The following is a 15,938-nucleotide window of genomic DNA, read 5'->3' as shown; positions in this document are numbered from 1 at the left end:
CACAAACAGCATGACAACAAAAGCCTCCCCCTCAGAAGGTGGGGCTGCTGCCGCAGGGAACAGCACGGTCATCCACCAGCCTGCAGCAATGCCAAAGTGCAGAGCGAGGCTGATGCAGGTTGGCCATGGTGCTTTGTGCAGTGATCCCACCACAACTGGCTCAGCTGAGCTGAGCAAACCCATCCAAGGGATGTGCCTTTCAGAGCCAGGGTAGCAGTTGGGCAGGGAGGTCCTTGCCCCCTGCTAACTTACACATTGCCATTGCAGGTGCCTCCCATTGCTCCCAAGAGTGAACACCTCAAGAGCTGTTCCAGGAACAGAAAGTAAAACCACCTAGCTTTGCTGAGTTCAAGGTAGTCATGGCGTCACCTGTCTAACTATACTATTGAATGGAAAGGTTGCCAGGCTCTACATGGGACAGCAGGAAGCGAAGAGCAACCTGTGAAGAGGGGAGTGACAAGCAAACTCATCAATAAGAACAGAAGGCTGGCAACCGAGCTATCAGGGGTGGGCAACTGAGGGAATCCAAGCAGGGGAAGAAGAACGAGGCACCTGGTCATGTAGCACACCCTGTTTTCCATCTTTCAAAGCTCTGAGTATAGGAAACATCCCTGATGTGCACAAGATGGTCCTAGACTAGAGGCATGCACATGCCCTTGTGGGAACATGGATGTCAGGTGCCCCTCTCCTGTGCTAGAAATGACCCATTTTACAGCAAAATAAACAGGGGTCAAGTCCCGCCTACTCCTGCCCTTATGGCTTCATCAGTGCTTTCTGACTCTGCCCTTGTAGGTGCCCATTTACTGCTTGGATTCCCTGGATGAGCTCTGCCACCTGGGCTTCCAGTTCCACCCCACAGGCCCAGCACCACCTCAGTGATGGTGAGGACAGCGTCACTGTGTCCTTCTGCTCTGGATGGAAGGTTCCACCAGCTCACCCCAGAGCCAGAGCAGCACCCTCAGACCCATCCCAGGCCTTGCAGGAGGCCTTCCTGGCTCACTCGTCAGCTCCACCAGCAAATGCCCACCTGCTGGCACCTTCCCACGTGGGGAGCTGGCCTCTGGACTCCATCCACACATGGCCATGAAGATCATCTGAGCGAGACAGAGGGCACAACACTTATGCTGGCCCGCATGTTTATTACTATGCTCATTACTATGTTCATTGCTGTGTTTGTTACTGGTATTTATTATTGTGTTTATTTGAAATAAAATTTGTTTAAGTTTGTGTAAAATTTCACCCTGGTCCCATCAGTCTGCAGGAGCCGTGACTTTCCATTTGTGGATACTGCAGTTGTAAGGGAGCAGTCCTTGAGGCCTGAATTTTCCTGAGGCCTTCAGATTCCTGAAGGAGTTAGCTGATGTCATAGCAGGATCCCTCTCAATCGTACACCAAAGGGAGTATACTTGGGGAGCCTGGGGAAGTCCCTGCTGACTGGAAGCTAGCCAACCTTCATCCAGTTTATCAGAAAGGGATGAAGGGAGACCCAGGAAATGACAAAACTCCTAGACTAACCCCTGTTTCTGTCACAGTATAGAGAACATCATCTAGGTGCTACTGAAAGGCATTTCAAAGGACAATGCAGTCATGGGGCACAGTTCACAAAGGAAAAGTCCTATTGAACTAATTTGATGTCCTTCTTTGGTAAGGTCACTTGCCTGGTGGACATCAGGAAAGCAGAGGATGTTGTTGTTCTGGATTTTTGTAAAGCTTCTGGCACTGTCCCTCACATTAGCCTTCTGGGCGGGTTGTGCAACTGTGAAAAGAACAAGAACCTGGAGTGCTGGGTGAAGAACTGGCTGCACGGGAGCACTCCAAGGGTTATAGCGAATGGAGCTACATCAGGCTGGAAACCAGTCTTCAGTAGTATTCCTCAGGGATCAATTCAAGGGCAAGTTCTGCTCCGTATTTTAGTCAATTATCAGGATGCAGGAGTTGAAAGCACCACAAGTAAGTCTGCTGCTGAGGTTAAACTGGAGGGAAACCCTGGTCTGCAGAACTTCAGAGTTCCTGAACACACTTAGGAAACCCTGGCAGGAGCCCTTCATGCACGGAAACAAGGATGAATGATTATTTGTGGTCTTGTTCTAGCATAGCTCCGGCTGACTTGAGCCCAGGTCTGGGCTGCCCAGTATGACAGAGACACGGGCATAGAGGGGGGAGCCCCACAGGGCCCCGCCCCACCTGGGCTCCTGCTTTCCAGAACTGAAGTCGCCATGGTGTTCCGTTCTAACCCGGTGCTGGCCCAGCAACAGCCTCAGTGCCTGCAGGCACGGTGCTGTGTTTACAGCACCAGCAGCACTGGGAGTGCCCATCTCCCGTAGAGGAGCACTCCCGCTCTGTGTGGTTTACACACACGTTTACAAGAGACTCTTCTCGCAGCCCTGCCACAAACGGCGGGAAGCGCTCATCCGGGTATGCTGCCGGGAAGGAGGGAGAAGGGAAGAGCAGCACCTCCCGTCTTCATCTGACCCTGCTGCTTCTGCATTGGCACCTGCTGGTGAGCCTCGGTGCTACATGCCACCAGAGGGGTGGGCAGCTCCTCTGTCCTGTCCCATTGGGCATTATCCTGACCTTGTGGCTGTTCTACATGGCAGAGCTGTGCCAGCACCCGCCTCTGCCAGAGACTGCGGCACACGCAAACAAACAGGGTACGTTTGTTTCTATTATATATTACTGTTATTTTTTGCTATGTTTATTACTCTATTACCCTATCACTATGTCTTTTTAAAACAAATTTTAGGATATAGTTTACGAAGCACATTATAGGATAGTAGTTATTTCATATTGTTCGAGTACACACTTCATAGGGTCGTAGAATAGTTAGGGTTAGAATAAGATAGTTATGGCTGGAAAGGACTTCTAGTAAGTTCATGTTATGTCACAAGACTACTCTTAGAGTGACTTTTCAGCTATATTAGTAAAAAATCAGAAAGAATTACAAAAGTCCTATCTCCCTACCTTGCCATCTGCATCCTGCAGAATGCAAAGTGCAAAAGAAAGTACACTGAGTTTATGGATTAGGAAAGAAATGACAGAAAGACGTTTATGAATGCACATAGATGCTGAAACAAAAACAATAAAAAACCAAGAAAACAAACAAACAAAAAAACTAACCACAAAGAAAAAAATACACACACATACACAACCCCTGCCCCCCTTCCAAAAACAAAAACCAACAACCTAAATCCTTTTTCACAGCTGCTCATTCTGGGCAGAGAGATGCCAAACAAAAAAAAAAAAAAAAAAAAAAAGAAAACCAAACCCCAAACAAACCAAAAAACAAAACCCAAAAAAATGTAAACCCAAACAATAAAAAAAAAAATATCCCTCAGATCCCTCTGCACTCAAAAGGGAGAAACACCATCTCTCAAGATGATCACCATGCATGTCCAGTGCACACTGTGATACTTTATAAACAAAAGACTATTTAAATGCCATTGGGAAATGATAGCAGGCATCCCAGTCATCTGCAAACAAAGCTGTCTCCAGTCTGAGCACCAACAGAGTGAGTCGGTTGTAACAGGGCAGAGTGACTGATAAGTGCGTATTCCCCTTGCCCTTGCTGGAATACGTTGTACAGACTGCCTGCAGTTCCCAGCATTTCTTCATATGGATTATGCATTCCTGAATTTTCTTACCATTTACACACAGAAATAAAGTGTCAAATGTATACTTGGGCAGTCTCTGTATTTGGATGAGTCCCTTCCCTTTTTATTCCTCTCTCCATGTCTGGGTTTCACTTCTCTCTCTCTGATATTTACCTGTCCAAGAAGACAAAAAGGTCATGCAATGGTTGCACTTATAGAAGCCTTTTCTTTCTCCCAGGAACTTTGTTGTTTCTCCTAAGAAACCTGAGGGGACACTTGCATCCAAGTAAAGGTCTTGACAAGGAAAGAACTTGAGTATGTTACTGCTTCTCCTAATCTGAGAAACAAAACCACTACTTTTGACCAGAAGGCCACTCGTCACTATTTCTGTTATCTTGCTATGCTTTCATTCCATCCTTTACCTTCAGTGCCAAAGCCCCAGACCTCTTGGCCATGTTGCCATACCACAGACTCTGTTAGGATGAGAATCATTTAAAGATTGCAGGGAGCTTCTGTTTATAGAAAAGCGATTATTTTTTGTCACCTGGAAAAGATAGAACTGGTAAGTTACATGGGAACATCCACTTCAAATCTACCTCATCTAAAAAGTAGCCAATGAATTAAAAGCTGTTCTCTATTAGCTGGCAATGATAGGAAAGACTCCTCATCTTCCTCAGGGTAAAGTAAAATCCCTAAAACATACAGGATGTTGAGAACAAAGGATTGAATGAAAACTAAAGTTCCCATGCCCTCACTCCAGTAAGAGGCAGCAAGACAGGGGCAGCTGAGGGGGAGTTGACCATGATGCCCGCTACATGGTCATTCTCAGTTACAATGTGCTGGGATGACTGCATTATGCTAAGAACTGTGTGCCTCATGTATGCACTCAAACTTACGAACAGGTTTAAGACAGGCAGACAAGGATGGCTGTTGCAACAAACCTCAAAGGTGTTTAGGCTACACTTGAAAACACTGCAGAAATTTGGAGGATGGAAATATTGTTAAGACATTCTAAGCCACCCATTTGGTTGGCTGACTGGCCAGTGTCACAAAAGTAAGTGTGACTGCTTGTCTCCTCAGTCTATAGAGATTTAGTGCACTCAGGCTACTCTGTCCTCCTTTGACAAAAGGTTTTATACAGAAAGTGCCAGGCATTAATTACAGTAATTTGTTGTCAGCCTTGCCTCCTAAGGAAATAAAGCTCATACACTTGCATTGTGCATTTGGGTGGACATCTGTCCCCCTTAATAACTTCTGAGTTGATGGGTAGTTTCAAACACAATCGAAAGCTAAAAAATTTCACAGATGTTATGTTCTTATGAATTCCATTAATACTGCTGGCAGGGTGATGGAAAGTGGAAAAGAATCCACAGTTCACTGAGGGAGAAAGGCAGAATTCAGCTATATCCTTCAGCACAGCAGAATCTGGCTCTGCCAAAGAACATGCCATCTTTTGCCTGGTAGAAGTGAAATAAAAGGGATGGTGTTAGCAGAGTTATTGAAGTGGTAATATAAAGGAAATGAGACCTAAGCCTGCAGAAAAGCAGACTCAAAGTTTTGTTGCTCATGGAACAACCTCCTTTCTTATATTATTGTATGATAACAAAGCCCTCGCATACTGTCAAATAAAACAGTTGATTAAACTTCGTTCAGCTGCTTCCTTTGCATTATAACCATGCTACCCAAGGCGGCTCTATTAAATACACAGATGCTTCACACACATATACTAGAAATTCCTTACTAATTTTCTATGAAATTTACCACCAGTTTATTATTAAACTATCAGGTTTGTGATAGTTCACTAGAGATCACGTAGTACCTAACAAGATCACCCTCTGTTCCTTAATAGAATTGCTAAGTGCATTTCTCTTGGATCATCTACATCCTTAGGTATTAATGTTTCTTTTATTAAATGAGCACTATATCCAATGTTATTATTCTTTGGCTTCATAAAAAGCATTATCATTTTATTTCAAGAGTTATTCTGTGCTACTCAAATTAAGCTGTTTAATCACTACCATTTCCTGAGAACTGATTTATATTGACCAGTGCTACAAAAATTCTCAGTGACACTTAAAAGGAAAGTCTGAGCATTATACATTTCTGTTTATCTTGCCACAGTGCCACTAGAAATCCCTGTATACACAATATTCTTTCCTCAGTGTTTCTGCTTTACATATTAGTTCAGAGTCTTGATGAAGTTATGAATATCACACTGTGTAAGAGAGAGCAAAGCGAACAACATTTTTACCAACAGTAAAAAGGACAGCATAAACCACACAATTGAGTTACTATTTAACGAACAAGAATTTAATTTGGTATGCAATGTTTTCCTAGGAGGATCTTTATTTCCAATGTTATACATGTGAAAATAAGAATGAATAAGTGACTCATTATCTACATGTATAAAAATATAAACATTCTATCAAACATCTGCAAAGTCACTGTTCATGATATGCATCACTAAATAGACCTATGCCATAACTTCTAATTAAAAGAAACACTGCCTTTTATAATAGCACTTGCAAAACTACTGCATTAAATAAGAACATGAAATGAGAACAACAGCTACAAAATGTATACAGGACTCCAGTATTGTGCCTTTAGTTTCCTGTCCTCCTGCACATCAACAGGTTAGCAGAGTCGTCATGGTTATCCTTTACTTGAGCTCTCAGTAGAAGAGAGCAGCAAAACTCAGTGACTTTGCCTTGGGCGTTTTATCTTTAAAAAATTTTACTGAAATTACTGAGCAATGTTTAAGAAAAATATTGTCTTCTGTGGCAAACAATCAAATTACTATTACATTTATGGCATTTTAAGCCTAGATGTAGTGAGTTATCAGTAAATGTAGGGCCCCATTTCCTAATACTAGTAATGCTCAGAGTTTTTAGCACAAAGATTAAAAAATCATCAGTTTATGGTTTTATTACACCCATTTTCACGTAAAATGTGAGAATTTCTGGGTCACCGGTCAGCAAACAGATAGGCAATCACTCATCAAAATACAGGAGATGACTGTTTTAGAGATGCATTCAGGTACCTGTAAGTTTAGCTATGATTCACATTCAAGCAAATATGTAATTGATTTCAGTTCTACAAGCTAATATTCATATTCAATTTTTCCATAGAAACAGGTATAGGAAACCAGTAAAACATTATGATATTATGTACATAGCATAATATGCAAATGCTCAGCTAGATATATTATGAAATTCTGTAGCACTAAAATGATTAAAAAACTAAATGATTCGTGTAAAATGTTTATATACTGTATATATATACACTAAATCCGAAGTTCAGTTTAAACTGCCACTATTCATAGGTCCTATGATGGATATAGTAAGCTACCAGCTTCTTTGAAAAAAAGAAAAAAAGCTATCTAGAGCAAATTTGAACACTTTACTGAAATCTGATTTTATATAAAATCTTAAAAAACATACTTCAGAATTACTTAACAGAAACTAGAAAAGGATGGTCATTATTCTCAAGAACGGCATTGTAAAGATCTAGTAGCTGTGATCAATGTCCTTTCACTTGTGGTATAAATGTTAAGCACAAAGAAATCATTTCAGAGTAAGGCATGGGACAAACAGGTTTCGTTCTGTCTTCAGGTATATTGGCCTCTCACTCTGTCTTATTGCTCATGTAAGTTGGCAGGTATACATGTCTCTCCTTTTAAAAATACTCCATTGTGCAACTATCTACAATATCCAGTGCTTTCATATGTGCATCTTCAATTTAATCAAACTGACAAGCAATCTTGACAATATTAAAAAAAAACAAAAACAAAAACCAAACTATGGTGATGCCAATTATTTTCATTTTTATGCATTGTGCATGCACTTAATGAAAGACCAAGTGGTGAACACAGAGGCTGAGCACTGAAACTCAATACACATGTAGCAATAGCTCTTTTCAAAGGAATTAAGGTTTTAAAAATAAAACCCTACAGTGAAATTCTTTGGTTAGAATACAAGTGCTAGAAGTATTTTTAAATTTGGACTTAGAACAATTTCTTATTTAAGAGTTTTAAAAATATAACTTCAAGCCTTTACTATGTACTGTTAGATCCCTCAACGCTTCAGATACATTTAGGATATTTTTCTGTGAAGGTCTGAAGGGACAGTATAGGATTTTAAATCAAGTTCAGGTTTCAAAGGAAAATGCTTTTGTACCCTAATCTTCATTAATTTATTGAGATTGAGCAGCTTGCTCAATCTTCCCTACCGTAAACCCTGCTGCTCGGATCATCTGTTCCAAAGCAAGCTATTGCTGCCTCCTCTGGGAAAGAAAAATGGTTAGATAATGCAAACAAAATACAGCTTGGAAAGGGTAATTTTGCCTGAAGAAACTTGGCATCGCTCTCAGTTTTGCAAGGATGGGGCTTAATTCTTTCTAAGAAGCACTAATTTTGGCTAGGAAGAGGTACTTAACCCTCAGCAGTGTCACTGCCCTGGTAGTACTGCCATAAAATCTAAGAAACTGGTTCTTAAAAAAGTGGTTTCTGCATCAGTTCTGTTGGCTTCTAAGTTTTACAGCACTAACGTGACCAAAACTAACAAGCAGGGTGCTCCTGATTACACTTGGAATGTATTTCTGCATTAATTAATTCAAGGTACATGATTTTAGCTTCCCAGGAAGCAGGTCCTACCTTCACTCTGGCAAGCCTGTCTTCATCTCACCCCCCTCATTCTGAGGGTATTTAAGGAAATACACATTGGGATTTCTAAGCATATTATGGCCAGTAACTTCAAGATAATTTTAAGGACTTTACACCACCCATGAAAATTACGATTCACAAGCACTCTAATTTTTCAAAGCATTGTTGTTTTACCTTTCAAGGAAACATACATGTGGCTCTGAGGACACATTATAGTTCAAATGATTCGTTATCCAGAGAACTAATCCTTTCGTATCAGCCTTATGCCCCTGCTATGCAAGCCCTGGTTCAGTTTAAGAACATGGAGAGGGGAGTTCGGAAAGGTAGGGAGCAGGCAGGGGAGGTGGATGCAACCGGTCCTGAAGGGCCACATGCATGTGCCTCCTTCAGAATTACTCATCTCTATAGATGAAGTCTGAGCAGGAGTGCCAACCTCTCACAGTCAGGTAGCACTTGAATGTGACGGTCCTTCATAGACAGGCATTTTGATAGGGTGAGAGGATAAAATGGACCACTGTGGGTCCACCCACAAAGGTGAAATCCCACTTAAGGACATGGGGATGAGAAAAGACAGCCATTTGTCATGCTATCTTCAACAGAAATTGCTGAAAAGCAACTGGAAGGTTGCTCAGGCCCTAAATGGGTGGGTTTTAAAACACTCCACCCTGACAAAGCTATCCCTCAGCTCCTGTGGGGCAGGGGCTGGACACACACACGCTTTCCTGGGACAAGTATTTGTGTACTCCCAATACCTCTCCTTCCTCACTACCAACACAGCTACTGGGAGGCATTGGAGGGAGGATGTCAGGATGAGCTGGAATACAGTGGTTGAGCAGGGACACGGTAGACAAAAAGGGACATGGTGGCCAAAGCAAACATGATGACCTCCTGTCCCTGAGGCCATCAGGAGCTGCATGTAGGGGTGATGGGGGCTGTGCTGGAGGCTGACCTGCCCTTGTGCATGGACACATGCACGGGGGTGAAGAAAGTGCAGAGGGATACTGCCCCCCTCCACGTCCTCCTTCCTCCATGACAGGAGGGGACCGTGAGGGTGTGCAGGGGCCACCACCTTATCCCCCCGCCACGGGCTGGGCAGATGCTCAGTCCCGGCAGAAGACATACTCAGTGTAGCTGGTCCAGATCTTGTCCTCGGCAGGGCCACCCTGCTCAGGGCCAAAGGCGCAGGTGCCGGTGGAGGAGCAAGCTGCCATGCGGAAACCGGCCTCGGACAGACGGTCGAAGGCTTGCTCGAGGAAGTTGAACTTGAGGTAGTAGCGGGCAGTGTAGCGCTCAGGAGGGCGGTCGGGGTCGCGACTCTCATTCAGCGTCTCTCCGAAGACCTCCTTGGCCAGCGCCGTCTTGCCGCAGACGGTGATGCGGGCTACCCGTCGGAACTTGGCGTCGGCCTGCGCCTCCCGCCCGATGGTGTAGGACCCCCGGTAGCCGATGGTGATGTAGCCCGAGCGCCTCCCGCCCGCCCCGTCCAGCGACTGCGAGGGCGTGAGCAGTGGCCCGCCCGAGGGGCTGCGGCTGGCGGTGGGAGACGGGGCGGACGCCGAGGCACCGCCACCGCCGCCTCCTTCCAGCGGCTCGGCCTCCAGGTAGCCGAGAAGCGGCTGCGGCGGCGGCTCTTCGGCGCAGAGCGATCCGTCGCGGTGCAGTGCGGCGGGGCGAGCGGCGGCGGCCCGAGCCTGCGCCAGGCGGCGGGCCAGGTCCGGCAGCTGGAAGTACTCGGCCTCTCGCTGGAGGCGGCTGCGCTCGGGGAAGTGCTCGGGCAGCACAAGCTGCAGGTCCCGCAGGTAGTCCAGGATGTACCGAAAGAGGAAGCCGTCGCGGTCAAGGAAGAAGCGGCCCTTGCTGTCCCGGGGCAGCTCGCTGGGCTGTTGCTGCGAGAACATGCGCCAGAGCAGCGAGTCTCGCACCGAGACCACGGTGCAGCGCCGCGTCACGTACACCTGCCCTCCCACGTTCAGCTCCACGATCTCCGGGAAGGACGACCAGCCGCCCGCCGCCGCCGCCGCCGCCCCGCTCCCCGCCGCCCCGCTCCCTGCCGCCGGCGACACGCCGCCGCCGTTGGGCAGCCCGCGGGCGCTGTCCGCCAGGGCCATACCGGAGCGAGTCCGCCGCCGGCGGAGTGCCGCCGCCCTTTCTCCTCCTTCTCCTCCGACCGCCTGGGCTGCGGCGGGGCCGCCGCCGTCCGCGGGGGGCCTCGCAACCCTCCGCCGCTGCCCGCCGGATCCTCCCGCCCCGTCTGTCCCCGGAGCCGCGCGGCCGCCGCCAACCCTTTTCCCCTCAGCCGCTCTGCTGCCCGGTGCTGGCCAAGCGCCTCCGTCGGGCTGCGAGCGGAGAGCCCCGGCGGCGGCGACGGGGCCGAGTTTATGTAGCGCGGCCGCACCTCGCGGGAGGCGGGGGGGGGGGGGTGTGTGAGGGGGGGCCTGGCGGGAGGCAGAGCCGAGTGCACGGGGAGGGGAAGGGGACGGCCCCGCACTGACGCAGGGTCCCCCGTCGTTGTGTCCCCCCCCCCCCTCCCGGTCCTCCTTCCCCTGCTGCGGGGGCGATCGTCTTCCCGCCCGGTGGACGGGCACCGCGGTATGCAGCCGGCGGCGTAAAACCTTGCCCCTTCACCCCCCTCCCCGCGCCCCTGGGGCTTTCGGCTCGTTCCCTGGCCGCTTCTCCGAGGCGTCTCGTCTTTTCGCAGGCAAGAGCGTCCCTCCGCTCGCCCCGAGGTGCGGGAGCGGGGAAGCAGCGAGACACTATTGTCCCGCCGAAGGAGCCGCGCTGAGCCCCCCGGTAGTCTTTCTAAGGCTTGTCCAAACCCTCGCCGAGCGAGACCCCGACGAGGTAACCGTGTCCCCTCCCTCCCATCCCCTTGACAGGGGATAAACGCTAGCGTGCGGTGCTGCCCGCACTCGCCTCACCCTGGTCCCCCGCCTGTTTCTGGGCTTGCAGAACACTCTCACTACGCAGATTTTAAGGACCCCGTCACAACCGCTCGCGGACCCGGGACACCCCTTGGTGGCACCGGGAGCTCCATGCTGGAGTGCCCGCCGTCGGGGCTTGGCGGGCGAGGGCGACCCAGTCCCTTCGGGCTGCCTGTCAGGCGGCTCTTTGCCGTGAGAGCTCCTCGTGTCTGCGTGAATACGCGTGTAATTGGGTGCTCTTACAGCTCGAATTTCATTTGGATTAATTAGGTAGGGGATCTGCGTGAAATATTAGCACCTATTTAACATGCATTGGCAGAGAGTATTGAAATTACGCTTCAGGCTTGAATTTTCTACGTTTCTGTGTCTCCTTGCAAGTAACAGTAAAAAGCTGCTGCCTCGCAGTACTCAGTTGCTCTCCTCTGGGAGTTCAAGTGTTAGTCTTCTCGAAAGAGCTGCTGAAAGGACAGGAAGGTCTGAGGACTATGAAGGCAACGTCAATGCCTTCCTCTCTGGGCTGCCCGGCTGCAAATGTCCTAATACAGTGATCCACGAAGTAGAAATCAAAAGATGCAGAGGCAGGGGGGAAGAAGTCCTTCAAAAATTGAAAAATGGAAGAGTAAGGAAGGGCAAGTTCTCAAGAAGCAAGCAAAGTTTGCCCAAGAGAAGAAGAGGCAAAAGAGGAAGGAAAGGAAAAAGAGGGGGAGTTAAGAAATAGAAGTTTTAAAAAGCAAATGGATGACAGAGAAAAAGCGTGTGTCGAGGGAGAGCTGGGAGGGAGATACTGTGGTCTAAGGAAGGAGATGGGTTGGGGCTTGGGGCATGGGACACTTGGAAATTACAGGAATTTAATCTGATCAATACTCAAGAGTAGGGTAGCAAGGATGCAGAACATTACTTTTTCCATGTGGCAAAGGCAGCTGCCAGGGCTTTGACCACCAAGTATTTTCAGTTGTGGGAGCAAAATGGAAAATCAGGTTAATCTAATGTTTTGCTGGCATTTTGTAACAAGCAGCTTGTTTGTCTCCTTTTTTTTTTTTTTCTTTTTAATTTTTATTTTTAGGGGAGTAGGAGAGAGGTGGTGAAAACAGCTCTGAAAGATCAGGGAAAATTAAAGTAAACCTCAATGAAGTTGATTTGTTAAACTTTGAAATACCCAAGTCTGTTGCTGTAGAAAAGAAAAAAAGGAAAATAATGTGATTTAGCTGCTAGCACAGAGGGAGTCTTTGTTTTCTTCCCTTATACTATTTTAGGTTCAATTCACCAGCCTAAAAGCACACGAATTTTTCACATGGCGGTTTGCTGGTAACAGTTTCATGGAGTTGCTTTTACCTCTCAGTCTCTTAATGTGGCATCTCCCCCCACATCACCCTGCTTCTGGCCATTCTTAGCAAGCAGCCACCTCAAGAGCCTCCCACAGATTCGTATTTTAAACTCTACTTCTCTAGTGTGGGCTCTCTGTTGAGAGCACTGTGATTAAACTGTGCACCCAGAAGATGAAATCATATAATGTTTGTGCAGGCGCTTATTCACAGCATAATTTGCACTGGAGTATTTTGTACCTACCAGCAGGTGAGTCTTGCAAATGTTTCCATATATATATATACATATATATATATGAAGGGATAATTAATTCATCTATTAATTAAACTTAATTTCTTTAGCATTGAGTATTAAAGTAGGCTAATAAAAATAGCACTAACATTTATTATGCTTGAACTTTTTATTTGCCCTGAGATTTGTTAGATTTGAGACCAGACTTGATAAAACCTGAGCTTAATGGATCTTCCAGCTCATGTTTTTAGAAGCTTCACAGACAAGTAAGTTCATAGAAGCGTAGAGTCATAGAATAGTTTGGGTTGGAAGGCACCTCAAAGATTGTCTAGGTCCAAGCCCTCTGCCGTGGGCAGGGACACCGTCCACTAGACCAGATTGCTCAAAGCCCTGTCCAACCTGGACTTGAACACTGCCAGGGATGAGGCAGCCACAACTTCTCTGGGCAACCTGTGCCAGTGTCTCACCACCCTCAGAGCAACAGACTTTTTCCTAATGTCTAACTAAATCTCCCTTCTTTCATTTTAAAGCCATTCCCCCTTGTTCTATCACTTTATAGTGCCTCTCCAGATTTCTTTAGGCACTGGAAGCTGCTCTGAGGTCTTCCTGGAGCCTTCTCCAGGCTGAACAAGCCTAGCTCAGCTTGCAAAGTTATGCTGCTTCTTTAGACACTGGCTCTCCAGAGCTGCACCTCCACCTGCCTGTTAACTAGAGGAGGCCAGATAAGAAGGACCCACCACATTCTCGTGCAGCGCCATGTCCAAAGTCATGCACATTAAGGGCAGGGAGAGGGGGGATGACACAGGACACAGACACACAGCTTTAACAAGCACTTTATTTGGGCCCCTATCCCAGATCTTTGTGTAGTGGTATGAACCAGCCCATCCCACTGCAGCGTTCTGTGTGCCAATGTACAAGCTGACTTGACTCCCCAGGCCACTGGAACAAGGAGCCTTCTCATGGGAAGATACTGCTCATACAGCCTGTTCAACAGTCCTGGGCAAAGGCCCAGCTTGCAGTGTTTGTCTCTGAGATAGCTGTCATTTTCTGGGCTTAAAAACATGCCCAGCACTGAAATAGCTGGTATGAGCCAACCTCTCTTCAGAAAAATTATCTTCTCTGGGCATCTCACTGCTGCTTTTTGTATGTGAGGATACTTCGCTTGGCTGCAAGGCTTTGATCATTGTAACTTCTTTCTTTAACAGATTTTTTTTCTTATTTTCACAAAATATTCAACTAACTTCTTCTCTGTGTCCTGTCTCTTTTCATTTGGCTGCATTGGTCTCCAGTGAGCACAACTGGACTTCATCTGGGGGTAATATAATGGATATCAGCTATTTTTACGTACATGTCAGTTACCAGGTTGTGTAACACAGTCATCATCTAAGTGGTTTATTCTTACTTTGTGTGGGAAACAATGAAATACTAGAACATGTAACATTCAAGGCTGCCACAGAATGCCTCGTAAGGCATACACCCCTCTGTAAAGGGCTTTAAATATTAAATACAGTGTTATGGACGTGCTAGGCTTTATGACAATAAATAAATAAATGTGTGGTTGAATTTCTTTGACTCTGCTGTACCATCATGACATTTCTGAGCAATAGCTCCTTTAGGTAAGACGGTTACAGTTCGGTGTTTGCTATTAGCTGCCTACCAGAAGCAGTTATGTGTTGGATGGATGCTATCTTAATCTGCTGGGATCCAACAGTTTTTAATATTTTGAGAAGTTTACACTGGGTTTTGGGTGTTTGGTTTGGTTGTTTGGTGGGGTGGTGCCTTTTTTTTTTTTTTTGGGGGGGGGGGTGTTGTTGTGTCAGTATTTATAAACATGTTTCCATCACGATGGGATGAAGAATGAGCTCCTATTCTGCATTCTGGGCAGCGCACCAACTGGTGGTCCAGGTTTATTCAGGATGGTTTCCTTTACAAACCATAGAGGAAGGGTAACACCTAGCGGGAGTAAACCTACATTGCAATTAAGAAATGCAAAGAGCATCGAAGATTCTTAATGGAGAGAAAACTATCATTTTTCGGTCATAAAAAGTAGACGTAAACTATTTTATCCCTGTTCTGAACTAAAAATGGTGGTAAGCATTTACTAGTTCTTTTTTTCAGTCTGTATTGTATGAAATGGCATAATATTGCTTAGAAAAATGCCTAATTAGATATGACTGAATTGTTTGAATTTTTAATACTAAATTCAGTGAAATATTTAGCCTCCTGCATAAAACCAAAAAACAGGAGTTAGTGATCTAAACTGAACCAGTGGCTGAAATATGCTCTTTGGGGCTTCACAATCTTGCTTAGAGGGTATAGGAAAAAGAGTATAGTTAGTCCCACAGCAGAGTTTATTGCCTAAGAGTTGGGAACTCTTCACATTTTTGGAGCTTATATGCTGCCTAAAATGTGTGTTCTGTAAGTTTGAGTTTGTCAGTCAGTGACTGGCTATTAGATGAAATCTTTCCCTTTCTGAATGATTGCTCAGGGTGAAATTATCCAGCTCAGCATTATACCGAAGTGATACCAAGTAATGCTGCCAAAAACTTGAATTGTTATTATTCCACCCAAAGCCTGAAGAACTCAACTCCTTCTGAAGAGAGTTCTCTTTCCCTGCAAACTCAGTCTCACATGCTGTATATAGCTGGACAACACGAATGCACAAGTTACAGATTTCCGTATTTCATAAGAATTGTAATGAATGTTATTTTTGAAGTTATATTTGATAATATCTGTTCATAACCTGTATGTTTGTATATGCAGTTGAATATGTCTAGCTGGAACTGCATGTTCTAGGAAGACCAGCTGCTATGAAAATACATATGTTCAAGCATGAAAGATATTGAAAAATCTTAGAATAATTCAGGTTAAAAGCAACCTCAGGAGGTCATTGAAGTGCTCAAGCACTTTCCTCCTGCCAGTGTGATACAGACATTGCTCTGAATAATTTTGTGATGGTAATGCTTTGCAGGGCCTGGAGGAGAGGGAAGGAGGGAAGGAGGAAGGCAGAGAAGTAAGGAGGGAGGGAAGACAGCCATTAGCTGCCTATTCGATGTCCTTGGATGATACAGAGCTGTGGCTGGAAAACAAAATCAAGTGAGCAATTAGTGAAGTTCAGAGCTGTATTAATTTCCTTCAAGCACCTTTGCAAAAATTGGGAGACATAATGCACTCTCTCAATGTCATAGTGTTGGCAGGTTGTTTCTGCCTCAG

At 45.9% G+C, this 15,938-nt stretch overlaps 1 protein-coding gene across 1 annotated transcript; it reads right to left on the bottom strand.

Moving 5' to 3' along the window:
* Positions 1 to 8,467: 8,467 nt before the first annotated feature.
* Positions 8,468 to 10,358, bottom strand: KCTD12 (potassium channel tetramerization domain containing 12; the record flags this gene model as incomplete). The annotated part of the gene is made up of 1 exon (XM_080612905.1): positions 8,468 to 10,358. The coding sequence occupies one exon, from the start codon at positions 10,356 to 10,358 to the stop codon at positions 9,351 to 9,353; it is 1,008 nt and encodes a 335-aa protein (XP_080469031.1). The 3' UTR covers positions 8,468 to 9,350.
* Between the last annotated feature and the right edge of the window lie 5,580 nt (positions 10,359 to 15,938).

Source organism: Psittacula echo, assembly GCF_963264785.1.
Source record: "Psittacula echo genome assembly, chromosome: 3".
Classification (NCBI taxonomy): domain Eukaryota; kingdom Metazoa; phylum Chordata; class Aves; order Psittaciformes; family Psittacidae; genus Psittacula; species Psittacula echo.
This window is presented reverse-complemented; position numbering and strand designations above follow the sequence as displayed.